The 27,021-nt window shown below is 39.7% G+C and overlaps 2 protein-coding genes across 5 annotated transcripts in view; both read left to right on the top strand.

Moving 5' to 3' along the window:
• LOC143360403 (venom protease-like) overlaps nucleotides 1-27,021 on the top strand; it is a 49,690-nt gene that overhangs the window by 9,958 nt on the left and 12,711 nt on the right. Inside the window, exons 1-2 of one of the 2 annotated variants that reach the window (XM_076799192.1) lie at nucleotides 24,448-24,588; nucleotides 24,809-24,891. The exons of the other annotated variant lie outside the window; for it this stretch is intronic. Coding sequence (XP_076655307.1) covers nucleotides 24,485-24,588; nucleotides 24,809-24,891 — 187 coding nt within the window. The 5' untranslated portion in view covers nucleotides 24,448-24,484. Of the gene's footprint in view, nucleotides 1-24,447; nucleotides 24,589-24,808; nucleotides 24,892-27,021 lie in introns of those variants that run through there. 2 annotated transcript variants of the gene reach the window in all.
• On the top strand, nucleotides 1,244-23,377 carry LOC143360405 (venom protease-like). 3 transcript variants are annotated; one of them, XR_013083269.1, is made up of 9 exons: nucleotides 1,244-1,402; nucleotides 1,623-1,705; nucleotides 8,044-8,241; nucleotides 20,035-20,340; nucleotides 21,061-21,360; nucleotides 21,440-21,550; nucleotides 21,917-22,077; nucleotides 22,153-22,391; nucleotides 22,579-23,377. XR_013083269.1 is itself a non-coding variant. In XM_076799198.1 (8 exons), exons 2-8 carry the CDS (start codon nucleotides 1,639-1,641, stop codon nucleotides 22,315-22,317), a joined length of 1,308 nt encoding a protein of 435 aa, XP_076655313.1. In that variant the 5' UTR covers nucleotides 1,244-1,402; nucleotides 1,623-1,638; the 3' UTR covers nucleotides 22,318-22,516. The 3 variants fall into 3 exon arrangements, 2 of the variants coding, with proteins under 2 accessions (XP_076655313.1, XP_076655314.1); XM_076799198.1 differs by lacking the exon at nucleotides 22,579-23,377 and having other exon boundaries at nucleotides 22,153-22,516; XM_076799199.1 differs by lacking the exons at nucleotides 20,035-20,340; nucleotides 21,061-21,360; nucleotides 21,440-21,550; ... (1 more) ...; nucleotides 22,153-22,391; nucleotides 22,579-23,377 and adding exons at nucleotides 9,070-9,369; nucleotides 9,449-9,559; nucleotides 9,926-10,086; nucleotides 10,162-11,468 and having other exon boundaries at nucleotides 8,044-8,349.

Here is a 27,021-nt window from a genome sequence, read left to right as displayed (position 1 = left end):
AAAATTTAAACAATATACCAGTATTATTATTTTGTATTTGTGTACTCATGTAGCGTTGTTCTGCATTCAAAGTAAAGACTTTTGTAGTACTAATTTTTCCTTCGTCCGTCTCTGAATTCTCGCTCGGTTATTAGGATCATTTATACAAGGTGTTCGACTACAGGTGGGAGAAATTGTAAGGGGTAGTTCTACATTAAAATATAAGACAAAACTGAAGAATAAAAAATTTGCGATTTCAGCTTTGTCGTTTAGTTATTAAGAATTAAAAATCCGCCTAAAGTACGGCAACCCTACCAACAGAGTCGTACGTTGCGTACGCTTAGAGGCGCGCTACAGTCACGTATCAAGTGACGAACACATGCGTACCTTAGTTCTCATTTGCGACTCTAGCGAGGTGAAAATGTTTTAAGAATTCACAAATTAATCGTTGGACGATATTGATCCTGCCTACTCGTTAAAATTCACAAGTGTATTTCTGATATCCGCCCTATGCAATTACCTTGTTGAAGGGATCAAGATTTTCACTTTACAATCAGGCTCGCATAAGCAATTTACTCATGATCACTATAAAATGGTTTCTATATATCCATTCTCTCTATAAATATTGAATGAAATCCCCGTATGTGCAAGTATTGACAGAAATGCACATATTTGTTTACGTGACAGTCGCGCGCCTCTATAACGTACGCAACGTGCACATCTGTTCGTAGGGTTGCCGCATTTTAGGCGTTTAGGTTGCCGTATTTTAGGTTTCATATTGTCATGGGGAATCACCCCCTAAATATTCTCCCTCCTGTAGTCGAACACACTCTATATCTCATTTTTAATATTCATTATGCTCTAACAATAAGTATAATTAGTATAGGCTTAGCAATTGGTACCTTCACAGTAATTGGACCCTTACACTATGGCTATTAATGATCTACATGGATCGAAGAATAAAGGAACGATCGAGCTGTGTTATCGGCAGCTGGGCAAAGTCAGGCTACGCAAACTACAGTGTGGCAAATTCGAGAGAAAACTTGTGGCAAATTTCTGCAGATTAGGTATCGATATTCATAACGCCGGGTGCAGTTTGTATACACGTGGTAATTTCTGCACGTGTGCGTCACACGTGACTAACAAGGGCTCGTAAGTGATTGGATATTATCCGGATGTTGAAACTACCGCGCGTTTCACGATGGCGGGAGGTGGCATTTAACCCCTTGACTACGGAAGAGTTTGAGAACGGTGAACTTTTGGGTGGGGATGAATTTTTGTGAAAACGTTGCGTCAATCAAAACGTTTGCGTTGGAAGAAAGTTCGTGACGGTTAGACGCGGTAGTTTTCTGACAGTTTTACGTGTGGAGATCGGTGGATCTATCGATCGATCCAGCGGACTTCCGACATTCAAAGGACCATCGTAAGTTTGCGGAACAAGCAATTTTTCTGTTATGAATCGTCGAAAATCACCGGCAAACTCTCCAGTTCCGTGTCGGTGTCTTTCGAATGAGCATCTTTTAAATGTTGAATTATTACATTTCTTTGCAATCAATCTTTGCTCTTTTTTTTTTTTACCGCGAAGCGAATACTACTACCACTACGTGGTCCCAAATTGGTATACTTTTACTTGTTTGCCTTAGAACTGTGCAGACCAAAATGTTGTCCACGTGCGTGGTGTTGATTGGTGTGTTGCAGCCATTCGTTCTCCTGGTGTCCGCTCAAGGTTTGTGTATTAAATCGCCTATTTACGGCTTTATTCGCTCGCCCCTCGAATGCGAATTAGAACCGCCATGCAACCTTCGTCGTGCAATCGGGAAACGCACACCTTTTCCCAGTGACCTATCAAATTGTCACAGAAAGATCTGGCTTACGGTTTCGCCGACTTATTGCTTCGCGCGAGTAGAACAACTCAGCAAATCTATGCTGTGTACTTGCTGTGAGACACCCGAGTATCCATGAGACACCCAGATACAGCAAAAATATCCGGGCATCTCATGAAGTAACAGACTACCCGGTATATCACGAGACAGCTGAGTACCTGGGTACTCGAGCATCTCATGAGGTCTCACAACTGGCTAATTATTAGAGCACGAAAGACGAATAGAATAATCGAGTAAAATATATTGTGATATTGTCCAGTTATACAATACATAGTGTAAACAAAAATTTTTTATGTAAATTTTAATCGTTAATATCAATGGTGCCATGACTGCTCTAAAATGGCGTCTTGGAAATGCGCCGTGCAGCGTACAGTGAACAAAAACGATCTGAAACGAAAAAATCATAATGGAATCGCTAGTTTATGCAAATACGCACAACGTGACATTCTTCTTTTATTGAAATTTGCATAATTGCAAAAATGGCAGTTTTGAACAAAAAAAAAACGGATTTTCTGTTATGATTTTCTCTTAATAACAATGTTAATAAAAAGAGTCATATAGATCAAGTAATCAGTTTTTCAGCTAGGTTGCACAGCGTGCGAAATTTTGTGTTTCGAGCAAAATGCGTTCAAAGTTCGAGTAAAATGAAGAAGACGTTACGTGTTTGTGTATCGTGAAAAAGTCTTAATTCATTTTAACTTATCGCGGTTTTTTGCTAATCCGCGATTCTAGGGTCATAGAACAGATCTTCCTCTTCCTCAAAGAGTTGTACTTCGGCTGTGTTTTCTTCTTATCGAGAAGCACGAGCCTTTCCGACAAGAACCCGACCCGAGAAGTGAGCCGCTCGGCCCAATAGAACCGTTTACTTTATTTTTAAAATAACGTACAAGAACATCTCTGATCACTTTCTAACTTTTTTTATTATGTTCTTGAGAAAATTTACTATCGATTTAAACGTAAAGAAAAAAGAAAGATGATCAAAAATTTCATATTACACAAGGTTCACCCCTTAATTTTAGGGAGCGCTATTGACTTGCTTGGTAGGCGCTGAGATTTAGGAGAATTTTTACCTGGATATTAACCCATTTGCATCATTAGCGTATATATACGCCCAATTTATTTTTTCTTATACTGCTGAAATTTGAAGTTCTTTTACTTGTAGTCATTTTTGTACTTAAAAGTAATAAAAAAGAAAGTTTGATGATAAAGGCCTTCTTTTCATATTTCCTTATGATGCAAATGAGTCGAGCTACCTGGATGTAACTTTATGTTGTACAACATTAACGCAGAACGGACCGAATATTATCAAATTCCGAACATTCGAACAGGAAAACCGAGCGATCTAAACAATGTCAGAGGTCGATCGGAGTCAATACATAGTTGCGTGTTTGCATGCACCGCGATAATATTTGGGATTGTAGTAATGCGTGTCAGAGGAATTTGGTTCAAGTACTGAACATTTTTAGGAAGATTAAACAAGCTACGTATGCGCGCTGCAATAGCGAACGATTTTTCTGAGACAGTCTGCACCGCGGAAACAACGGAACAAATGATACATAGTAGAATACGCATTTGGACAACATTTTCATATTTCTACAGAATCGCGCAATAGCACGTTCGTCGACGACCAATTGACAGGCGTCGAACACTAATCTGAGTTCACGAATTAAGGCCTTTGCACACTAGACCGCACCGCCGCCGCCGTTTTGACTTTCTTCATAGGCCTCCTTGGGAGTGCGCACACCTACCGGCAACAGCACAGCATGGGATCGCCTCTCTATCGCCTCGACAGAAGGACATTCTCGGCGAGAATGTCCGAAAAAGTCAAAACTAGATTTGGTCGATCTAGTGCGCCGCACTATGGTCTGGAAACTCGCTTTTTGTAGCCAAAAGTATTTTAGCGTTATTTCAAGATTATTAAGGTTATTTGTTTCGACACCAACTATAATATTATGAAGTCAGAAATATATAGTAATATTTAAAAAATCGAGGTGATCCCTATTTTTTATAAAAATCTGTGCGGTGAAACAATTCGTCATTATTTATTTAAAAAGCTGTTAACTAGAACATTTCAGAGTTCCTCGTGGTCACCGTTTTTTAAATTTCTCGGGTGTAGCATTTGTACATTCGTCGAAGAGGTCGGGGTCTACAAATTACTTTACAGTAAACAGATGTTGTTCGACTCTGCCGACTTCCAGCTCAATAGTAATGATCTGTCATAAACCGCTCCATACAGAGCAGCGCCGGGGGACGGTACCTAAACAAACCGAGTCTATCGTAGGTATGCCTATCCCCATCTCTGCCGCGGCTGTTGGCCCAATTTTTGAGGCCGAAGGTCGTCGCGTTACACAATATGTGTGGCCGCTGCAGCCAATATTTCGAATTCAGTCGAAAATGCGTGTGAAACAAGGCCTGCCTCTTCCACTCTGAACCAATCGGCCGCGCATTCGTATCTAGATACGTCACCGCAGTCCTGCCGGGGAACCTTCTTCTAAGCTTCGCATCAATACAATGTCACCACTTCGAACCCATACGAAATGGCGTCTTGCCACCCCCTACAATCGTGTAGTAGTGGGCGGTAACAGTTTAATATCGTAGCCCACTCCTATAACTCACAGCTTACGTCCTATATCATGGAGTTAATCACACGGGAATTTCTTAGTAAAAATAGTATCTATTGAGTCATTGGGAAACAAGAATGCACAGGTTACCTGAAAGATGGCAACAAGTCCTTACAAATAATGGAAATTATATCATTGAATAATATGAAACACGTATTTTTATAAATTGATTCAAATGTTTTCTTTGAAATACGGCAGAACTTTCCCTCCAATCTAATATATTCTTATAACAGTTTCAAGTACTCAATATTTGCAATTTTTGATGCTCCGCGAATTAAAAAACTGAATTTCAAACAGGAAGAATCGTAGAATACGACCGTATTTTTAAAAATATTTTTACACTTTAACCGGTGGTAGAATTTGCAGAACAAAGATGTTTCCAATATATTTTCATTAAGAAATTACATTTGCGATAACATGATGAATTATTTAAGAAGTATTTTATATGTATAATTTACGTATGATAAAATACATATAAGGATGTGCGATCCTGTTTCAGCGTTTTGCTTAATCTGAATTTCACGATTTTGTCTTCAGAATGATATATCTTAGGACAAAATAATCTGAAATGAATAATAATTTGGATTTAGTAGCTTGGAAGAGTTCTTAGTCTGTTGCAAAAAAAATTTTTTAATATCTCAATCTGGAAAAATCGACTTTTGGCCCTAAAAGGCGGCTTCCCTACATATGCTTGACTTTACGATTCCCTAGTAGCATTTATAGTTGTCATTTTGTTGGGCCTTGATTGCGATATTGGTTGGCCAACCGTTAAAAATGTCGCCTTTTTATGCAAGTGGGCCATCGGTCATGGCCAACGAAGGGCCAACGCCATTATTAACACGAACGGCCAACTGGGCCCGCTGACGTACATTCGGTCATCATGTACGTAGATGCTACGATCTGAGCTACTAGATACGTCAACAAATTCGCTTCGCCCCCTACTCGCTTCGCTCATCAACCCCGCGACTTCGTCTCTCGGAGTTTTTGCGTGACAGAACTATCCTATACAATAGAGAGATATCTAAAACACGAGATATTCGAGCGTTTAGAAAGGCGGTTTCCAGACCGCATAATATCACGTTCATTATCAGTGACATTAAGAACCTTTGATTATCAATTTTTAGAAAATTTCGATGACATTTTGAATTTTGACCACAAGTGAGCATTGTAAAGGGAGCATTGTGAGCCTTAAAATAATTCTACAATAGTTTTGGCAATAGATTTGGTGCGGTGCTGGTCAGGCGGCGGTGCGTTCTAGTGTGCGGCAAACAGCACCAGCGCGGCGTCAACGCGACGCCGGCGGTGCGGTGCTGGTCAGGCGGCGGTGCGGTCTAGTGTGCAACGGCCTTTAGGCTGACCCGGATTTTCCGCTCGTACGGTTACGTAATCCATAAATATATTTCCACGATATGTATTTTTTTAGAACGACGAGTCGATTCCAGGAATGACTGGAATCCGGTCAATATTTCGACTGTGAATTTTCCATGACTTGAAACATTAAATAAACATGGATGAGTTGTGTACAAAAAGACGCCGAGTAACTGGTCGTTAAGAAAGTGACTCATTCCGTTTGTATAATACAGTGGACGAAATTTGTATAGGGACACTGCAATTTTATAATAAAAGGAAGTAAGTGCTTTGCTCATATATCTAAAACTAGGTTGAAAATATGAGGGAATAATGAAACAACAAGAATATTATTTTTTTATAAGCAAAATATATGAATTAAGTATATAAGGGAATAGCGAAATTCGTATAGGAACAACCAACTAAAGAATAATAAGGAACACAACAATTGTAATATTAATATTTAGCATTTCTCCCATTACGCCTTCTGACTTCAAACACTCTATTTTTCATACTGAAAACTAATTTTTGTAATGTAATAACATCAATTTTTTGCCATTCTTGTCTTACAGCTTTTTCAAGTTCTTTAATGTTGCTATACTGCTTATTACTTTCATATACAACTCTGGGTAAGATTCCCCATAAATTTTCTATGGGGTTTAAGTCCGGTGAACGTGCCGGCCACGTCGTAAGCGGCAAATCTTTTTGATGGGACCATTCTTTTGTTTTTCTCGCACTATGTACGGCAGCATTATCTTGTTGGAAGATGACGTTTTCATTATGGTTTTCTTCAACAAAGGGTATTAAGTTGTCCTCCAATAGATCTATGTATTTATCTGCATCCCATCTAGTAGAAATTTTGCATAACGGTGTCTTTCCAGAATGACTAAACGCAGCCCAAAACATCAAACTCTCACCGCAGAAATTTCTACTCATCGCCATTGATTTTTCAGTACGTAAATCGTGCCAATAGTATTTAAATCCATCAGGCCTGCCAAATTGAATTTTTTCTCGTCGGAAGAAATAACATTTTTCCACTACTCATCCCAAGTCATAGGACTTTGAGCGAAATCTAATCTAGTAATTTTGTGAGATTCTGTAAGAGGTGGTTTACTGCTTTTTTTGTCCACTTCAGTCGCTTATCTTTTTGTAATATTTGCTGTACACTTGGTACAGTTACTGGCAACTCCAAAACTTTTGTTACTTGACCAGCACTTTTATTTTCAGTCTTAATTTCTCTAAAAATGCATGAACGATTAGGCCTCGTGAGTTTATTATTCCCACCTCCGTCGTTTTTGCCATAATCTTTACCTAATTTAAGAAAGTTATGAATCACGATATGCTTGTATTTTCATTTTTTCTTCTGTGCTTAGAATTTTTCCACGTGGCATTCTAATAGATAGATTGTATTGAATTATTTGTAAAATGGAGTATTATATTTTTCTAATACTTACTTTCTTTTAGCTACACACGCTGTTTACAGTCTGAACGAGGCAGTAGTACTACGTAAATATTAGTGTCCTTATACAAATTTCGCCCACTGTACAGGGTGTCAAAAAATTAAATGTCACGGCCACCATAGCGTGATTCTACACCTACGATTTGGTGGAAATTGACATAAAAAACTCCCCGCAAAATTGACCTTGACCTTGAAAATCAAGGTCAAAAAAACAAAAATTTTTTTTGTTTAATCATGTTCTACTGGTCATAAGGATCAACTTTGTAAAAGAAACCATAGGTCGCATCTCAACCGTTCTCTTACAAAATGATGTTGCATTTCTTATAATTTTTGCAGCTTCTTTATTTGTAAATTTTTTACAACCAGCGCCAATATATAAGTAAATAGCGTACTATCATACAGCGGGTACCATCAGTAAGCTATCTCGTTGGGTATGAAATTATCATAATCATGATACTACTATTTCTTTCACAAAGTTGATCGTTATGACCAGTAGAACACGATTAAACAAAAAAATGGTTGTTTTCTGACCTTGATTTTCAAGGTCAAGGTCAATTTTGCGGTGTGTTTTTTATGTCAATTTCCACCAAAAATCCATCGTAGGTGTAGAATCACGCTATAGTGGCCGTGACATATAATTTTTTGACACCCTGTACATGCACAGATTCCTCCAAGTTTTATGCGACTTGAAAATCTTGATCGAGAAAGTCAGTCATGAGGTAAGGAATTGAAAATCTGTGAATTCTTCCGGCAGGTTCGATCGTGGGACAACAGTGTATCACCCCGAACAACAAACCAGGACGGTGCAACAGCATAAACAATTGCCCGGTACTGTACGAGCTGCTGAATCAGCAAGGCCTCCAAGCCAGCGATTATGTGAGACGATCGCTTTGCGCTTTAGAGAATAACATTCCGATCCTGTGCTGTCCCATGGGCGAAACGAACCCTGGAGGTAACAATGAATTAACTACAACCCCGTACGGTCCATTGCTACTGCCAGACTGTGGCTACGTGATGACCTGGGTCCGCACAATTTCCGGAGAAACCGATTCGCAGTTCGGTAAGTCCTCTACTTCTAAAAACCAGTCTAGGAATGTTTCAAACCAGCTGTAACTGTATCATCTTTATACATATCTAATGAAAGACATGGTCCCTGGCCAAAAAATGAGTGCCACTCGCAATTTTTGATGTCTTTGCTGTTTCTAGTAAACTTGAGAGGCCTGAACGGAATTATTTGATTATTCTATTTTACTAACTATTAAGGCGTCCCCTGCGTGCAATTTTAATTTCCATGCATTAGCACGTTAAGTGCCAATTATCAACCACAGAGATTCTTACACAATCAGAGTAATTTAATTAATAAAATCAAAACTAGAAATTTAAAATGTATTATCGTGGATGCTGTCTTAACTCTTTTGAATTCGAAAGACTCCAATAAAATTCGTTTTATCTAGATATCTCATAATAAAAATGAATTTCTAAACTCAGTCGAAAGTAACTGTCAGTCATATGTGACTGACGTTCCTGTAGCCCTATGTCCAGGCAGCTCCCCCGTCATGAATCCCATTGAAAACGTCTCTGGTTTATTAAATTACGTTTTGGTCTTTCAATTCCACCGCGAAACATTTGGAAAATTATAAATGGCCATAATTTTTTGGCCGGGGATTTTATGTGTGGCAACGCTAACTTTCCTTATAGGACTAGTTACAACATTTCTACAACTGATCTTCCTTCCTAGGCTTTCTTCTCAAACAGTTAGTAAAAGATTGCTTGTGTCCAGGTACCTATCCTTGGATCGCAGCCCTAGGGTTCCGCAGCAAGAACAACTCCTCAGAACCTTTGTGGGGTTGCGGAGGATCCCTGATATCGGCAAGACACGTCCTAACCGCAGCTCACTGTGCAGTCGATTCGAGACTGTACATGGTTCGCATAGGAGACTTGGATTTGGCAAATGGCAACGACGGAGCGCATCCGATCGACGTCGATATCGAGCAAAAGATCGTCCACCCTGGATACAAGAAGTATCGACACGTCAATGACATAGCTGTCCTCAGGCTAGCGCAAGATGTGCCATTCTCCGGTTAGTCGTTCTCGCTGTTGTATCAATAAGTGTTGGTTAATCTTTTTTCTTGGTTAACGTGTTCTCACCAATTTCTCAGTACATCTGCATCCAATTTGCCTTCCGCTTGACGAGAGCATTCGGAACAAGAATTTCACCGGGGAGTTCGTACACGTCGTTGGATGGGGCGCTACTTCAGACAATGCTTCTGGTAAACGAAACAAAATGACAATAATTGCGGATCTTTCTGCAAATTTTTCTATCAAATTTATATATGCGCAATCACTTTCTTTTAGTGAAACATATCGAATGATTTTTGAATACGTTATAAATCTCCAGATTTCCAACAACTTTTTCCTGTGCATGACAGTTGTGGTCTCGCTTAGTTTCTGTTCATACTTGTCGATATGTGACATATCCAAGAATCATTGAAATTGGAGGTTGAGTAGCTGTTCTGTAGGTTCACCAAGAAGTCTTCTGTTGTGACAGTAAAATTTTTATTTTCGAACCCATAAGGACCCGTGGCCTAATTCGAAATGAACTCTGTTGAATTAATGTGTTTTCTGTGTTTCTGCAGAGGATATTTCATTCGCACACTCGGACGAACTGCAGGAAACGCACATACCTGTGGTCAGCAACGCAGAATGCCGACAGGCATTGTCCCAGTTCAGGTCAGCCGTGATCGACAACCGCGTTCTCTGCGCTGGTTTCGCTCAGGGTGGCAAGGACGCCTGTAAGGTGAGACAATATTCGTTAATTCGGATGACTCGTTTCCACGGGTGCCATTATTATTAAAAAATGAACGTTTACCAGGGCGACAGCGGAGGACCTCTGATGTTTCCAATTAACAAGTTCACGGATAAAGTCGCCTACTACCAGATCGGAGTTGTTTCGTATGGCCACGGTTGCGCCCGGCCGGGATATCCTGGCGTTTATGCTAGGGTCACCGAGTACCTCGATTTCATCGTCTGGGCTCTGAAATGATTAACAACCAATCAAATTCTGACCTGTTTCAGACAAACAAACCAGATCTGTTTCGATTAGTGAACTGCTCACAAGTGTTATGCAAAAAGAATTCAAATGTACGCAGCTTTGAAACTGTTTCGTATGCTTGTGCATCCTCTTTGTCGCTGACGCATTATCTGTAACATTATACATCATTTTTTAATTGTTGAGGAAAAGTGTTGTTTGAGGACTAGACTCTTGATTCACAACCATAAAAATTCTGTTCGTCGTGGAATAAACCTTTGAGTAAAGTACTTTGTCATTTTATTATTATTAGACTGCGGATTTTTATGCAAAATATGAATTTCTTTTTCAGGCAAACAGAAGCCAGATGGACAACTGCTTCCTCTTTTAATCATTTCAATGGATTGAAAATAATACATTCTTAAATTCTCTTAGTATGATTCAAATGCATAAAAATTGCTAGTCTAATGATCACTATTGAAATATTTAAATCAACTGCGTGTTCCTTCCCAACTTCAGAGTCCCAAGCATAACTTACCCAATGAAATTCCATGTAATAATCGACAATTGCCCTACTCCAGTCGCACTGACTAACAAAGGGTGCAGTTGTGTCATAAAAATTCACGCGAGTGAACGTTATCATTCCTGATAAGGCTATACACGAGCCATTTATTTGTTCGCGCGCTAACCGGGAGCGTTAGTACACATGCCTAGCGTCACTTGTCAAGATGTTCCGTTGCCATGGTTTAAACAAATTTCAAAGTTTAAACAATCGTTCAGGGTTCAAGAAATTCCGCAGAAGATTGTCGTTCACGTCGCACAGTGGAGTATTTGCCTGGAAAAGCTGGTCAAAATACAATTTTTTGAATCTTCCGTATAATAAGAAATTTTGCAAAAAATGTTACATGTGATAAAAATTTAAACAATATACCAGTAATATTTTTTTTCATTTATGTACTCGTGTAACGTTGTTCTGCATTGAAAGTAAAGACTTTTGTAGTACTCACTTTTCCTTCGCCCGTTTCTGAAATATCACTCGGTTATTAGGACTGTTTATACAGGGTGTTAGACTACAGGTGGGAGAATATTTAAGGGGTACTTCTACATTAAAATATAAGACGGAGCTGAAGAATAAAAAATTTGCGATTTCAGCTTCGCCGTTTAGTCGTTAACAATTGAAAATCCGCCTAAAATGCGGCAACCCGACCAACAGAGGTGTCCGTTGTGTACGTCATAGATGCGCGCGACAGTCACGTATCAAGTGACAAATACATGCGTATCTTGGTACTCATTTGGGACCCCAGCGAGGTGAAAATATTTTAAGAATTCAACAAATTAATCGTTGGACAATATTGAACCTGCCTACTCGTTAAAATCCACAAGGGTATTTCTAATATCTGCCCTATCCAATTACCGAGTTGAAGGGATCAATGTCTTTTCACTTTACAATTAGACTCGCATAAGCAATTTACTCGTAATCACTATAAAACAGTTTCTATATATCCATTCTCTCCATAAATATTGAATGAAGTCCCCGTATGTGCAAATATTCACAAAAATGTACATATTTGTATACGTGACAATCGCGCACCTCTATAACGTACGCAACGTACATCTCTGTTAGTAGGGTTGCCGCATTTTAAGCAGATCTTTAATGCTTAATAACTGGAAAATGAAGCCGAGATCGAAATTTTTTCATTCTTCATTTTCGTTTCATATTGTCATGGGGAATCACACCCTAATATTCTCCCACCTGTAGTCGAACACACTCTATATCTCATTTTTAATATTCATTATGCTCTAACAATAAGTATAATTAGTATAGGCTTAGCAATTGGTACCTTCACAGTAATTGGACCCTTACACTATGGCTATTAATGATCTACATGGATCGAAGAATAAAGGAACGATCGAGCTGTGTTATCGGCAGCTGGGCAAAGTCAGGCTACGCAAACTACAGTGTGGCAAATTCGAGAGAAAATTTGTGGCAAATTTCTGCAGATTAGGTATCGATATTCATAACGCCGGGTGCAGTTTGTATACACGTGGTAATTTCTGCACGTGTGCGTCACACGTGACTAACAAGGGCTCGTAAGTGATTGGATATTATCCGGATGTTGAAACTACCGCGCGTTTCACGATGGCGGGAGGTGGCATTTAACCCCTTGACTACGGAAGAGTTTGAGAACGGTGAACTTTTGGGTGGGGATGAATTTTTGTGAAAACGTTGCGTCAATCAAAACGTTTGCGTTGGAAGAAAGTTCGTGACGGTTAGACGCGGTAGTTTTCTGACAGTTTTACGTGTGGAGATCGGTGGATCTATCGATCGATCCAGCGGACTTCCGACATTCAAAGGACCATCGTAAGTTTGCGGAACAAGCAATTTTTCTGTTATGAATCGTCGAAAATCACCGGCAAACTCTCCAGTTCCGTGTCGGTGTCTTTCGAATGAGCATCTTTTAAATGTTGAATTATTACATTTCTTTGCAATCAATCTTTGCTCTTTTTTTTTTTTTACCGCGAAGCGAATACTACTACCACTACGTGGTCCCAAATTGGTATACTTTTACTTGTTTGCCTTAGAACTGTGCAGACCAAAATGTTGTCCACGTGCGTGGTGTTGATTGGTGTGTTGCAGCCATTCGTTCTCCTGGTGTCCGCTCAAGGTTTGTGTATTAAATCGCCTATTTACGGCTTTATTCGCTCGCCCCTCGAATGCGAATTAGAACCGCCATGCAACCTTCGTCGTGCAATCGGGAAACGCACACCTTTTCCCAGTGACCTATCAAATTGTCACAGAAAGATCTGGCTTACGGTTTCGCCGACTTATTGCTTCGCGCGAGTAGAACAACTCAGCAAATCTATGCTGTGTACTTGCTGTGAGACACCCGAGTATCCATGAGACACCCAGATACAGCAAAAATATCCGGGCATCTCATGAAGTAACAGACTACCCGGTATATCACGAGACAGCTGAGTACCTGGGTACTCGAGCATCTCATGAGGTCTCACAACTGGCTAATTATTAGAGCACGAAAGACGAATAGAATAATCCAGTAAAATATATTGTGATATTGTCCAGTTATACAATACATAGTGTAAACAAAAATTTTTTTTGTAAATTTTAATCGTTAATATCAATGGTGCCATGACTGCTCTAAAATGGCGTCTTGGAAATGCGCCGTGCAGCGTACAGTGAACAAAAACGATCTGAAACGAAAAAATCATAATGGAATCGCTAGTTTATGCAAATACGCACAACGTGACATTCTTCTTTTATTGAAATTTGCATAATTGCAAAAATGGCAGTTTTGAACAAAAAAAAAACGGATTTTCTGTTATGATTTTCTCTTAATAACAATGTTAATAAAAAGAGTCATATAGATCAAGTAATCAGTTTTTCAGCTAGGTTGCACAGCGTGCGAAATTTTGTGTTTCGAGCAAAATGCGTTCAAAGTTCGAGTAAAATGAAGAAGACGTTACGTGTTTGTGTATCGTGAAAAAGTCTTAATTCATTTTAACTTATCGCGGTTTTTTGCTAATCTGCGATTCTAGGGCCATAGAACAGATCTTCCTCTTCCTCAAAGAGTTGTACTTCGGCTGTGTTTTCTTCTTATCGAGAAGCACGAGCCTTTCCGACAAGAACCCGACCCGAGAAGTGAGCCGCTCGGCCCAATAGAACCGTTTACTTTATTTTGAAAATAACGTACAAGAACATCTCTGATCACTTTCTAACTTTTTTTATTATGTTCTTGAGAAAATTTACTATCGATTTAAACGTAAAGAAAAAAGAAAGATGATCAAAAATTTCATTTTACACAAGGTTCACCCCTTAATTTTAGGGAGCGCTATTGACTTGCTTGCTAGGCGCTGAGATTTAGGAGAATTTTTACCTGGATATTAACCCATTTGCATCATTAGCGTATATATACGCCCAATTTATTTTTTCTTATACTGCTGAAATATGAAGTTCTTTTACTTGTAGTCATTTTTGTACTTAAAAGTAATAAAAAAGAAAGTTTGATGATAAAGGCCTTCTTTTCATATTTCCTTATGATGCAAATGAGTCGAGCTACCTGGATGTAACTTTATGTTGTACTGTTATGCCGCAGGAAGGGGTAGATGAAGAGTATCCTCGAATAAACTCCAAACTCTTCCAGCACAACTTAGGTTTATTTGGGAATAGGTCGCCAAGCAAGAATACAAGCGATTTTGTACACGACGAAATACTTTGTAACAAACGAGTCGACTGACGGGCTACTTGTAGCTTCTTCTCTGTCTGTCCGCGCCCTTTCGCAGGGCCTTATATAAGAGTACAACTATGGAAGTTTGGTGGGGATGGATGACACTAGCCCTTAGAGATAGGGAATGACGTGGAGGTCGGAGTTTTCGCAGGGTTGGACTTTAATCTGAAATCTCTGTACCGGTGAGTAATTTTGCCTTAGTCTAGTAGATGAGAAAGCCCGTGAGTTCTGACTCATCTATTTGTCTGACTTATCTATAGAGAATAGATAAGTCTGGTAGTCTCGCATAACATCCCCTTCCTTATTTTAAAAGAATATACCTTGGTAAGGTATGTTCTTTTTACAAGATTGGTTTGAGTACGGTTTTACGCTTTGACGGTTTTACATAAATTGGTATGGGTTCGTCGCTCGTAGGTGTAAAGTGTGCGCCATTTCTTGTGGTATGTCCTTGTGACACCCATGTTGTCGAATTCCAGATTCGGCGTATTGTGTAGTTTCTTAATTTCCACAATGGTTAATAAAGCATAATCTAGACTAAAGCCTAGGATTATAAGTCTGTAACAGAATTCATGTTAGCAAATTTAAGTCTATTTAAATGGATTTTATAGTCTTTATTCCTGATATTTACTACGGCATTTAAACCATCTATTTGTTTAACTATATATGGACCTAACCACGGCATGGATAATCCAGCTAACCTATCTCTACCCTGATTCCTTACCCAAACGTGATCTCCTACTGTTAATGCTAAAGGTCTAATGTTCTTATCATATGCTAGTTTGACAGTTTCTTTGATATTTTTAATATTAGTTTCGGCATGCTTCCATGTCTTACGCAAATGATTCTCTATAGATGTTACTAAATCGCAATATGTTACTTGATCTTCTTGTTCTAACTGATTAATAGTCGGTGGTTTTCTTCCAAAAGCTAGTTCGAATGGCTTGTAACCCGTGCTGGTATGAGTTACAGTGTTGTACGAGAAGATTGCTGATTGTAGGTAGTCATCCCAGACTTCGCACGTTTCATCAAGCGTGACATAGGATCTTAAATAATCCTTAATTACTGCATGCGCTCGTTCTAAAGATCCGTTGGATTCTGGCCTGAATGCTGTTGTATGGATCAAATCACTCTTAAATATTTGACATAGTTCCTTCATTGTTTTTCCCATAAAATTTGCTCCTTGATCTGTTAATATTGTTTTCGGAAATCCATATCGCAAGATCCATGTATTGGTGAGAGCTGTCGCGATCGTTTCTGCCCTTTGATTTTCCAAGGCTACTGCTTCCATGAACTTGCTGAGTTGATCCTGTATGGTTAGCACGTATTTGTGTCCTTTCAAACTTTCGGTAAAGGGTCCCACGATGTCTAATGCTATCTTTTCGTTGAACATTCGCGGTGTATCCGTAATAGCTAATGGCATCTTAGTCGGTTGTCTAACAATTTTGGCTTGCTGACAAGAGTTACAGTTGTTGATGAATTCCGTAACATCCTTATGGATACCTTTCCATGTGTAGTTTTCCAATATTTTACTAAGAGTCGCTTTGATTCCCGAATGTGCTGATGAGAAATGACCGTGATGGTTATTGATTATTTCTAGTTTTTCTTCTTCTGTTTCCGGTGTCTTCAAAGCTGGGGAAATTAAAATAAACTTTTGATCTGCGTTGCGAAAAGTATCTTGCATGAGGTGCTTAATCTCATGTTCTTCCAACGATGAAATCTTCTTCAAATCTTCTAGGTGGTACGTGAATATTCCTTGGATTTCTTCAACAATCAGAATATCGCAAAGTTCTTCTAACAGTTTCTTTACGGTCCCTTGCGTAAAGTCTTGTCCAATTAGTTGTATTGTATCAGGTAGGTCGTATATAACTTTATCTTCATTTCCTTTCCTAAATTCTATATAGATTGCGTCTGCGGGTCGTTGATCTGAAAAAGTTATGTTTTTAGCCCATGCTGCCTTACGAGTTGTAGTTAACATCACCGGATTTCTACTAAGTGCATCAGCGTTAGAATTCAAACATCCCTTTTTGTATTGAATCTCGTAATCATACTCTTCTAAAATGATCCTCCATCGCGTCTGCATGGCAGTTGGGTTTTTCATGTTATTTAGCCATTTCAGTGGCTGATGATCAGTAATTATAAGGAACTTTCGACCATATAAGTAGGGGCGGAAGTGCTTTACACTCCAAACCATCGCAAGCATTTCGCGATCCGTGGTTGAATATTTTTGCTCAGCTTCGTTTAGGGTCCGACTTGCAAAGCTGATTGGTTTTTCTTTTCCGCTCTCATCTTTTTGTGCCAGTACCGCTCCTAAAGCTTCACCGGAGGCATCAGTAGATAAAATGAATTGTCTTTTAAAATCTGGGTACATGAGTACACGATCTCCGCAAAGTTCTGTCTTCAGATGTTGAAAAGATTCCTCTTGTTGTTGCTTCCACTCGAACTTCCTGTCCTTTCTCAGGAGCGTATTCATTGGTTTAGCTAACTGCGAGAAATTTGGGATAAATCTCCGGTAATATCCTGCCAGTCCTAGGAACTGCTTGATATTCTTTTTATCCTTAGGGGTTGGAAATTCGGCCACAGCTCGAATTTTTTCAGGGTTAGGCTTGACACCATCCTTTGTAATAAGATGTCCTAAATATTGGAGTTCTGGTTTCAGATACTCACACTTATCCGGTTGCAGTTTCAATTCGCTATCTCGAAAGCGTTGGAATACCGTCCTCAGGCGTTTCTCCAATTCTTCCAGATTCTCCGCAAAGACGATAACATCATCTAGGTAGACGAAACAGATGTTTCCGATCAGACCCCTCAGTGCCCGGTCCATCATTCTCTGGAACGTTGCTGGAGCATTTTTCAAACCAAACGGCATGCGATTGTACTCGAAATGTCCAGACGGTGTAGAGAACGCTGTTTTCGCCTTATCCTGTTCTTTCATTCCAATTTGATGAAAACCGCTCGCTAAGTCAAACGCACAGAACCAGCGGGCTCGCCCAAGCTGATCCAGGATCTCCTCTATATTGGGTAGAGGGTATGCATCATGCTTAGTTTTCTCGTTAAGCGCTCTGAAATCTACTACAACACGCCATTTCTTCTTTTCACTGGCGTCTTGTTTTTTTGGAACCACCCAAAGTGGCGAGTTGTAAGGAGAAGTTGAATTACGAATGATTCCTTTGTCTAACATGTCGGTAACCTGTTCATTTATTACATCGAGATGCCCTGGGGGATAACGAAATTGTTTGGTATGCACTGGAAGCTCATCGGTAACAGGTATCGCATGTTCGGTTAAATTAGTCATGGGCAGCGCGTCGCCTGGGAGAAAAAATATATCTGCAAATTCTCTTGAGACTCGTCTCACTAAATCAATAGCCTTTGGATCGGTTAAATGCTCAACCCTTGTGTTGGAATCTAGCGCTTTGATTCTTTCCTCTGGTATTTGTAAATGTAAAACCCTGTGCATAGTACCCGTTAATTCTATTATCCTGTTTTTGGTATCAATTTTTGCTTCTTCCCGTTCTAAAAAGGGCATCCCTAGCAATCCATCTTCTTCTATCGGAAAGGAGTCAGGTACTATTGCTAAAATATGTTCACGATTTCCTACTGTAAGTTTAGCTTCTCTGGTTGAGACGACTTCTCTATCATCAATTCCATAAAAACGATTGATTCGCGCTCGTGTAGGTAAAACAACTGCTGCTGCTGCTTTTATTAAATTTATTCTCGCTCCTGTGTCTAGGAGGAATACTCGACTTGACCTGCTTTGTCCCATTCGGAGAGCGATTGTAAGGTTTCCTCGATTTGTAATTCCTCGGTCAGATCCCGTGGGTTTGTTGACTGTATAAACCTGTCTTGATTCTTTCGTTCTCCTGAGCAAAACGCGTTGTTCGTCCGTTGACCGAAAGGAGCTGTCACTTTCATCATCTCTGATTCTAACGTTTACAGGTCCTAGTGGTACTGAAGTTTCCCCATGTCGTAGTTCGTCGATTTCTTTCCGTTGCTCTTCGCAGAGAGTCATTAATTTAAGACATTTTCTCAGTAGTTCAGCCATTTGTTGTTCAAGGCTGCTTCTAACAGGGCTCGCGGGTCGACTCATTTTCTCGAGAGTTTTATGAATAAAACTATGTAACGACTCGCTGCTATCACTTTCGGTGTGAATTTCTGATTTCGGGTTCCAATATGTGTGAAAAGGCATTCACTTACCCGAATAGAATTTTCATAATCGTCTTATATCCTTCCAGATTTCGTCTTGTCGCCTTGTTGACCTCGGTCTTCTTGCTGAATTGCGGCCTATCCCACCGCTGCCACCAAAAATTAGTCCTCTGTTATGCCGCAGGAAGGGGTAGATGAAGAGTATCCTCGAATAAACTCCAAACTCTTCCAGCACAACTTAGGTTTATTTGGGAATAGGTCGCCAAGCAAGAATACAAGCGATTTTGTACACGACGAATAACTTTATAACAAACGAGTCGACTGACGGGCTACTTGTAGCTTCTTCTCTGTCTGTCCGCGCCCTTTCGCAGGGCCTTATATAAGAGTACAACTATGGAAGTTTGGTGGGGATGGATGACACTAGCCCTTAGAGATAGGGAATGACGTGGAGGTCGGAGTTTTCGCAGGGTTGGACTTTAATCTGAAATCTCTGTACCGGTGAGTAATTTTGCCTTAGTCTAGTAGATGAGAAAGCCCGTGAGTTCTGACTCATCTATTTGTCTGACTTATCTATAGAGAATAGATAAGTCTGGTAGTCTCGCATAACAGTACAACATTAACGCAGAACGGACCGAATATTATCAAATTCCGAACATTCGAACAGGAAAACCGAGCGATCTAAACAATGTCAGAGGTCGATCGGAGTCAATACATAGTTGCGTGTTTGCATGCACCGCGATAATATTTGGGATTGTAGTAATGCGTGTCAGAGGAATTTGGTTCAAGTACTGAACATTTTTAGGAAGATTAAACAAGCTACGTATGCGCGCTGCAATAGCGAACGATTTTTCTGAGACAGTCTGCACCGCGGAAACAACGGAACAAATGATACATAGTAGAATACGCATTTGGACAACATTTTCATATTTCTACAGAATCGCGCAATAGCACGTTCGTCGACGACCAATTGACAGGCGTCGAACACTAATCTGAGTTCACGAATTAGGCTGACCCGGATTTTCCGCTCGTACGGTTACGTAATCCATAAATATATTTCCACGATATGTATTTTTTTAGAACGACGAGTCGATTCCAGGAATGACTGGAATCCGGTCAATATTTCGACTGTGAATTTTCCATGACTTGAAACATTAAATAAACATGGATGAGTTGTGTACAAAAAGACGCCGAGTAACTAGTCGTTAAGAAAGTGACTCATTCCGTTTGTATAATACATCCACAGATTCCTCCAAGTTTTATACGACTTGAAAATCTTGGTCGAGAAAATCAGTCGTGAGGTAAGGAATTGAAAATCTGTGAATTCTTCCGGCAGGTTCGATCGTGGGACAACAGTGTATCACCCCGAACAACAAACCAGGACGGTGCAACAGCATAAACAATTGCCCGGTACTGTACGAGCTGCTGAATCAGCAAGGCCTCCAAGCCAGCGATTATGTGAGACGATCGCTTTGCGCTTTAGAGAATAACATTCCGATCCTGTGCTGTCCCATGGGCGAAACGAACCCTGGAGGTAACAATGAATTAACTACAACCCCGTACGGTCCATTGCTACAGCCAGACTGTGGCTACGTGATGACCACCTTCGCCACAATTGTCAGAGGAACCGCTTCGCAGCTCGGTAAGTCCTCTACTTCTAAAAACCAGTCTAGGAATGTTTCAAACCAGCTGTAACTGTATCATCTTTATACATATCTAATGAAAGACATGGTCCCTGGCCAAAAAATGAGTGCCACTCGCAATTTTTGATGTCTTTGCTGTTTCTAGTAAACTTGAGAGGCCTGAACGGAATTATTTGATTATTCTATTTTACTAACTATTAAGGCGTCCCCTGCGTGCAATTTTAATTTCCATGCATTAGCACGTTAAGTGCCAATTATCAACCACAGAGATTCTTACACAATCAGAGTAATTTAATTAATAAAATCAAAACTAGAAATTTAAAATGTATTATCGTGGATGCTGTCTTAACCCTTTTGAATTCGAAAGACTCCAATAAAATTCGTTTTATCTAGATATCTCATAATAAAAATGAATTTCTAAACTCAGTCGAAAGTAACTGTCAGTCATATGTGACTGACGTTCCTGTAGCCCTATGTCCAGGCAGCTCCCCCGTCATGAATCCCATTGAAAACGTCTCTGGTTTATTAAATTACGTTTTGGTCTTTCAATTCCACCGCGAAACATTTGGAAAATTATAAATGGCCCTAATTTTTTGGCCGAGGACTTTATGCGTAGCAACGCTAACTTTCCTTATAGGACTAGTTACAACATTTCTACAACTGATCTTCCTTCCTAGACTTTTTTTTCAAACAGTTAGTAAAAGATTGCTTGTGTCCAGGTGCCTGGCCTTGGATCGCAGCCCTAGGATTCCGTAACAAGAACAACTCCTCAGAGCCCTTGTGGGGCTGTGGAGGAACCTTGATATCGGCTAGACATGTTCTGACCGCAGCTCACTGTGCAGTCGTGGAGAGCCTGTACATGGTTCGCATAGGAGACTTGGATTTGGCAAATGGCAACGACGGAGCTCATCCGATCGACGTCGATATCGAGCAAAAGATCGTCCACCCTGGATTCAGGGAACATCATTACGTCAATGACATAGCTGTCCTCAGGCTAGCGCAAGATGTGCCATTCTCCGGTTAGTCGTTCTTGCTGTTGTATCAATAAGTGTTGGTTAATCTTTTTTCTTGGTTAACGTGTTCTCACCAATTTCTCAGTACATCTGCATCCAATTTGCCTTCCGGTTGACGAGAACATGCGGAACAAGAATTTCACCGGGGAGTTCGTAGACGTCGCTGGATGGGGCGCTATTTCAGACAATGCTTCTGGTAAACGAAACAAAATGACAATAATTGCGGATCTTTCTGCAAATTTTTCTATCAAATTTATATATGCGCAATCACTTTCTTTTAGTGAAACATATCGAATGATTTTTGAATACGTTATAAATCTCCAGATTTCCAACAACTTTTTCCTGTGCATGACAGTTGTGGTCTCGCTTAGTTTCTGTTCATACTTGTCGATATGTGACATATCCAAGAATCATTGAAATTGGAGGTTGAGTAGCTGTTCTGTAGGTTCACCAAGAAGTCTTCTGTTGTGACAGTAAAATTTTTATTTTCGAACCCATAAGGACCCGTGGCCTAATTCGAAATGAACTCTGTTGAATTAATGTATTTTCTGTGTATCTGCAGTGGATATTTCATTCGCACGCTCGGACCGACTGCTGGAAACGCAGCTACCTGTGGTGAGCAACGCAGACTGCCAACAGGCATTGTCCAAGTTCAGGGCAGCCGTGATCGACAACCGCGTTCTCTGCGCTGGATTCGCTCAGGGTGGCAAGGACGCCTGTGACGTGAGATAATATTCATTAATTCGGACGACTCGTTTCCACGATTGCAATTATTATTAAAAAATGAATGTGTACCAGGGCGACAGCGGAGGACCTCTGATGATATCCACGCCCCAGGGTCAATTCACCTACTACCAGATCGGAGTTGTTTCGTATGGCTACGGTTGCGCCCGGCCGGGATATCCTGGCGTTTATGCTAGGGTCACCGAGTACCTCGACTTCATCCTCCAAGCTCTGCAATGATTGATGGACAATCAAATTCTGACCTGTTTCGATTAGTCAACTGCTCACAAGTGTTATGGAAAAAGAATTCAAATGTACGCAGCTTTGAATTATACGTAATTTTTTAATTGTTGAGGAAAAGTTTTCGTTTGAGGACTAGACTCTTGATTCACAACCATAAAAATTCTCTTCGTCGTGGAATAAACCTTTGAGTAAAGTACTTTGTCATTTTATTATTATTAGACTGCGGATTTTTATGCAAAATATGAATTTCTTTTTCAGGCAAACAGAAGCCAGATGGACAACTGCTTCCTCTTTTAATCATTTCAATGGATTGAAAATAATACATTCTTAAATTCTCTTAGTATGATTCAAATGCATAAAAATTGCTAGTCTAATGATCACTATTGAAATATTTAAATCAACTGCGTGTTCCTTCCCAACTTCAGAGTCCCAAGCATAACTTACCCAATGAAATTCCATGTAATAATCGACAATTGCCCTACTCCGGTCGCACTGACTAACAAAGGGTGCAGTTGTGTCATAAAAATTCACGCGAGTGAACGTTATCATTCCTGATAAGGCTATACACGAGCCATTTATTTGTTCGCGCGCTAACCGGGAGCGTTAGTACACATGCCTAGCGTCACTTGTCAAGATGTTCCGTTGCCATGGTTTAAACAAATTTCAAAGTTTAAACAATCGTTCAGGGTTCAAGAAATTCCGCAGAAGATTGTCGTTCACGTCGCACAGTGGAGTATTTGCCTGGAAAAGCTGGTCAAAATACAATTTTTCGAATCTTCCGTATAATAAGAAATTTTGCAAAAAATGTTACATGTGATAAAAATTTAAACAATATACCAGTAATATTTTTTTTCATTTATGTACTCGTGTAACGTTGTTCTGCATTGAAAGTAAAGACTTTTGTAGTACTCACTTTTCCTTCGCCCGTTTCTGAAATATCACTCGGTTATTAGGACTGTTTATACAGGGTGTTAGACTACAGGTGGGAGAATATTTAAGGGGTACTTCTACATTAAAATATAAGACGGAGCTGAAGAATAAAAAATTTGCGATTTCAGCTTCGCCGTTTAGTCGTTAACAATTGAAAATCCGCCTAAAATGCGGCAACCCGACCAACAGAGGTGTCCGTTGTGTACGTCATAGATGCGCGCGACAGTCACGTATCAAGTGACAAATACATGCGTATCTTGGTACTCATTTGGGACCCCAGCGAGGTGAAAATATTTTAAGAATTCAACAAATTAATCGTTGGACAATATTGAACCTGCCTACTCGTTAAAATCCACAAGGGTATTTCTAATATCTGCCCTATCCAATTACCGAGTTGAAGGGATCAATGTCTTTTCACTTTACAATTAGACTCGCATAAGCAATTTACTCGTAATCACTATAAAACAGTTTCTATATATCCATTCTCTCCATAAATATTGAATGAAGTCCCCGTATGTGCAAATATTCACAAAAATGTACATATTTGTATACGTGACAATCGCGCACCTCTATAACGTACGCAACGTACATCTCTGTTAGTAGGGTTGCCGCATTTTAAGCAGATCTTTAATGCTTAATAACTGGAAAATGAAGCCGAGATCGAAATTTTTTCATTCTTCATTTTCGTTTCATATTGTCATGGGGAATCACACCCTAATATTCTCCCACCTGTAGTCGAACACACTCTATATCTCATTTTTAATATTCATTATGCTCTAACAATAAGTATAATTAGTATAGGCTTAGCAATTGGTACCTTCACAGTAATTGGACCCTTACACTATGGCTATTAATGATCTACATGGATCGAAGAATAAAGGAACGATCGAGCTGTGTTATCGGCAGCTGGGCAAAGTCAGGCTACGCAAACTACAGTGTGGCAAATTCGAGAGAAAATTTGTGGCAAATTTCTGCAGATTAGGTATCGATATTCATAACGCCGGGTGCAGTTTGTATACACGTGGTAATTTCTGCACGTGTGCGTCACACGTGACTAACAAGGGCTCGTAAGTGATTGGATATTATCCGGATGTTGAAACTACCGCGCGTTTCACGATGGCGGGAGGTGGCATTTAACCCCTTGACTACGGAAGAGTTTGAGAACCGTGAACTTTTGGGTGGGGATGAATTTTTGTGAAAACGTTGCGTCAATCAAAACGTTTGCGTTGGAAGAATGTTCGTGACGGTTAGACGCGGTAGTTTTCTGACAGTTTTACGTGTGGAGATCGGTGGATCTATCGATCGATCCAGCGGACTTCCGACATTCAAAGGACCATCGTAAGTTTGCGGAACAAGCAATTTTTCTGTTATGAATCGTCGAAAATCACCGGCAAACTCTCCAGTTCCGTGTCGGTGTCTTTCGAATGAGCATCTTTTAAATGTTGAATTATTACATTTCTTTGCAATCAATCTTTGCTCTTTTTTTTTTTTACCGCGAAGCGAATACTACTACCACTACGTGGTCCCAAATTGGTATACTTTTACTTGTTTGCCTTAGAACTGTGCAGACCAAAATGTTGTCCACGTGCGTGGTGTTGATTGGTGTGTTGCAGCCATTCGTTCTCCTGGTGTCCGCTCAAGGTTTGTGTATTAAATCGCCTATTTACGGCTTTATTCGCTCGCCCCTCGAATGCGAATTAGAACCGCCATGCAACCTTCGTCGTGCAATCGGGAAACGCACACCTTTTCCCAGTGACCTATCAAATTGTCACAGAAAGATCTGGCTTACGGTTTCGCCGACTTATTGCTTCGCGCGAGTAGAACAACTCAGCAAATCTATGCTGTGTACTTGCTGTGAGACACCCGAGTATCCATGAGACACCCAGATACAGCAAAAATATCCGGGCATCTCATGAAGTAACAGACTACCCGGTATATCACGAGACAGCTGAGTACCTGGGTACTCGAGCATTTTCATGAGGTCTCACAACTGGCTAATTATTAGAGCACGAAAGACGAATAGAATAATCGAGTAAAATATATTGTGATATTGTCCAGTTATACAATACATAGTGTAAACAAAAATTTTTTTTGTAAATTTTAATCGTTAATATCAATGGTGCCATGACTGCTCTAAAATGGCGTCTTGGAAATGCGCCGTGCAGCGTACAGTGAACAAAAACGATCTGAAACGAAAAAATCATAATGGAATCGCTAGTTTATGCAAATACGCACAACGTGACATTCTTCTTTTATTGAAATTTGCATAATTGCAAAAATGGCAGTTTTGAACAAAAAAAAACGGATTTTCTGTTATGATTTTCTCTTAATAACAATGTTAATAAAAAGAGTCATATAGATCAAGTAATCAGTTTTTCAGCTAGGTTGCACAGCGTGCGAAATTTTGTGTTTCGAGCAAAATGCGTTCAAAGTTCGAGTAAAATGAAGAAGACGTTACGTGTTTGTGTATCGTGAAAAAGTCTTAATTCATTTTAACTTATCGCGGTTTTTTGCTAATCTGCGATTCTAGGGCCATAGAACAGATCTTCCTCTTCCTCAAAGAGTTGTACTTCGGCTGTGTTTTCTTCTTATCGAGAAGCACGAGCCTTTCCGACAAGAACCCGACCCGAGAAGTGAGCCGCTCGGCCCAATAGAACCGTTTACTTTATTTTGAAAATAACGTACAAGAACATCTCTGATCACTTTCTAACTTTTTTTATTATGTTCTTGAGAAAATTTACTATCGATTTAAACGTAAAGAAAAAAGAAAGATGATCAAAAATTTCATTTTACACAAGGTTCACCCCTTAATTTTAGGGAGCGCTATTGACTTGCTTGCTAGGCGCTGAGATTTAGGAGAATTTTTACCTGGATATTAACCCATTTGCATCATTAGCGTATATATACGCCCAATTTATTTTTTCTTATACTGCTGAAATATGAAGTTCTTTTACTTGTAGTCATTTTTGTACTTAAAAGTAATAAAAAAGAAAGTTTGATGATAAAGGCCTTCCTTTCATATTTCCTTATGATGCAAATGAGTCGAGCTACCTGGATGTAACTTTATGTTGTACAACATTAACGCAGAACGGACCGAATATTATCAATATTTGGGATTGTAGTAATGCGTGTCAGAGGAATTTGGTTCAAGTACTGAACATTTTTAGGAAGATTAAACAAGCTACGTATGCGCGCTGCAACAGCGAACGATTTTTCTGAAACAGTCTACAGGGCGGAAATAACGGAACAAATGATACATAGTAAAATACGCATTTGGACAACATTTTCATATTTCTACAGAATCGCGCAATAGCACGTTCGTCGACGACCAATTGACAGGCGTCAATCACTAATCTGAGTTCACGAATTAGCCTGACCCGGATTTTCCACTCGTACCGTTACATAATCCATGAATATATGTCCACGATATGTTTATATATAACGACGAGTCGATTCCAGGAATGAGTGGAATCTGGTCAATATTCGACTGTGTATTTTCCTTGACTTGCAACATTGAATAAACATGGATCAGTTGTGTACAAAAAGACGTCGAATAACTGATCGTTAAAAAAGTGACTCATTCCGTTTGTATAATACAGTGGACGAAATTTTTATAGGGACGCTACAATTTTATAATAAAAGAAAGTAAGTGCTTTGCTAATATATCTAAAACTAGGTTGAAAATATGATGGAATAATGAAACAACAAGAATTTAGTATTACAAGCAGAAAATGCCTTTTTATTTCTATATAAACAAAATATATGAATTAA

This window comes from Halictus rubicundus, chromosome 13 (assembly GCF_050948215.1).
Source record: "Halictus rubicundus isolate RS-2024b chromosome 13, iyHalRubi1_principal, whole genome shotgun sequence".
Lineage (NCBI taxonomy): Eukaryota > Metazoa > Arthropoda > Insecta > Hymenoptera > Halictidae > Halictus > Halictus rubicundus.
Note: the sequence above shows the minus strand (reverse complement) of the source record. Positions and strands in the feature narration are given on the sequence as shown.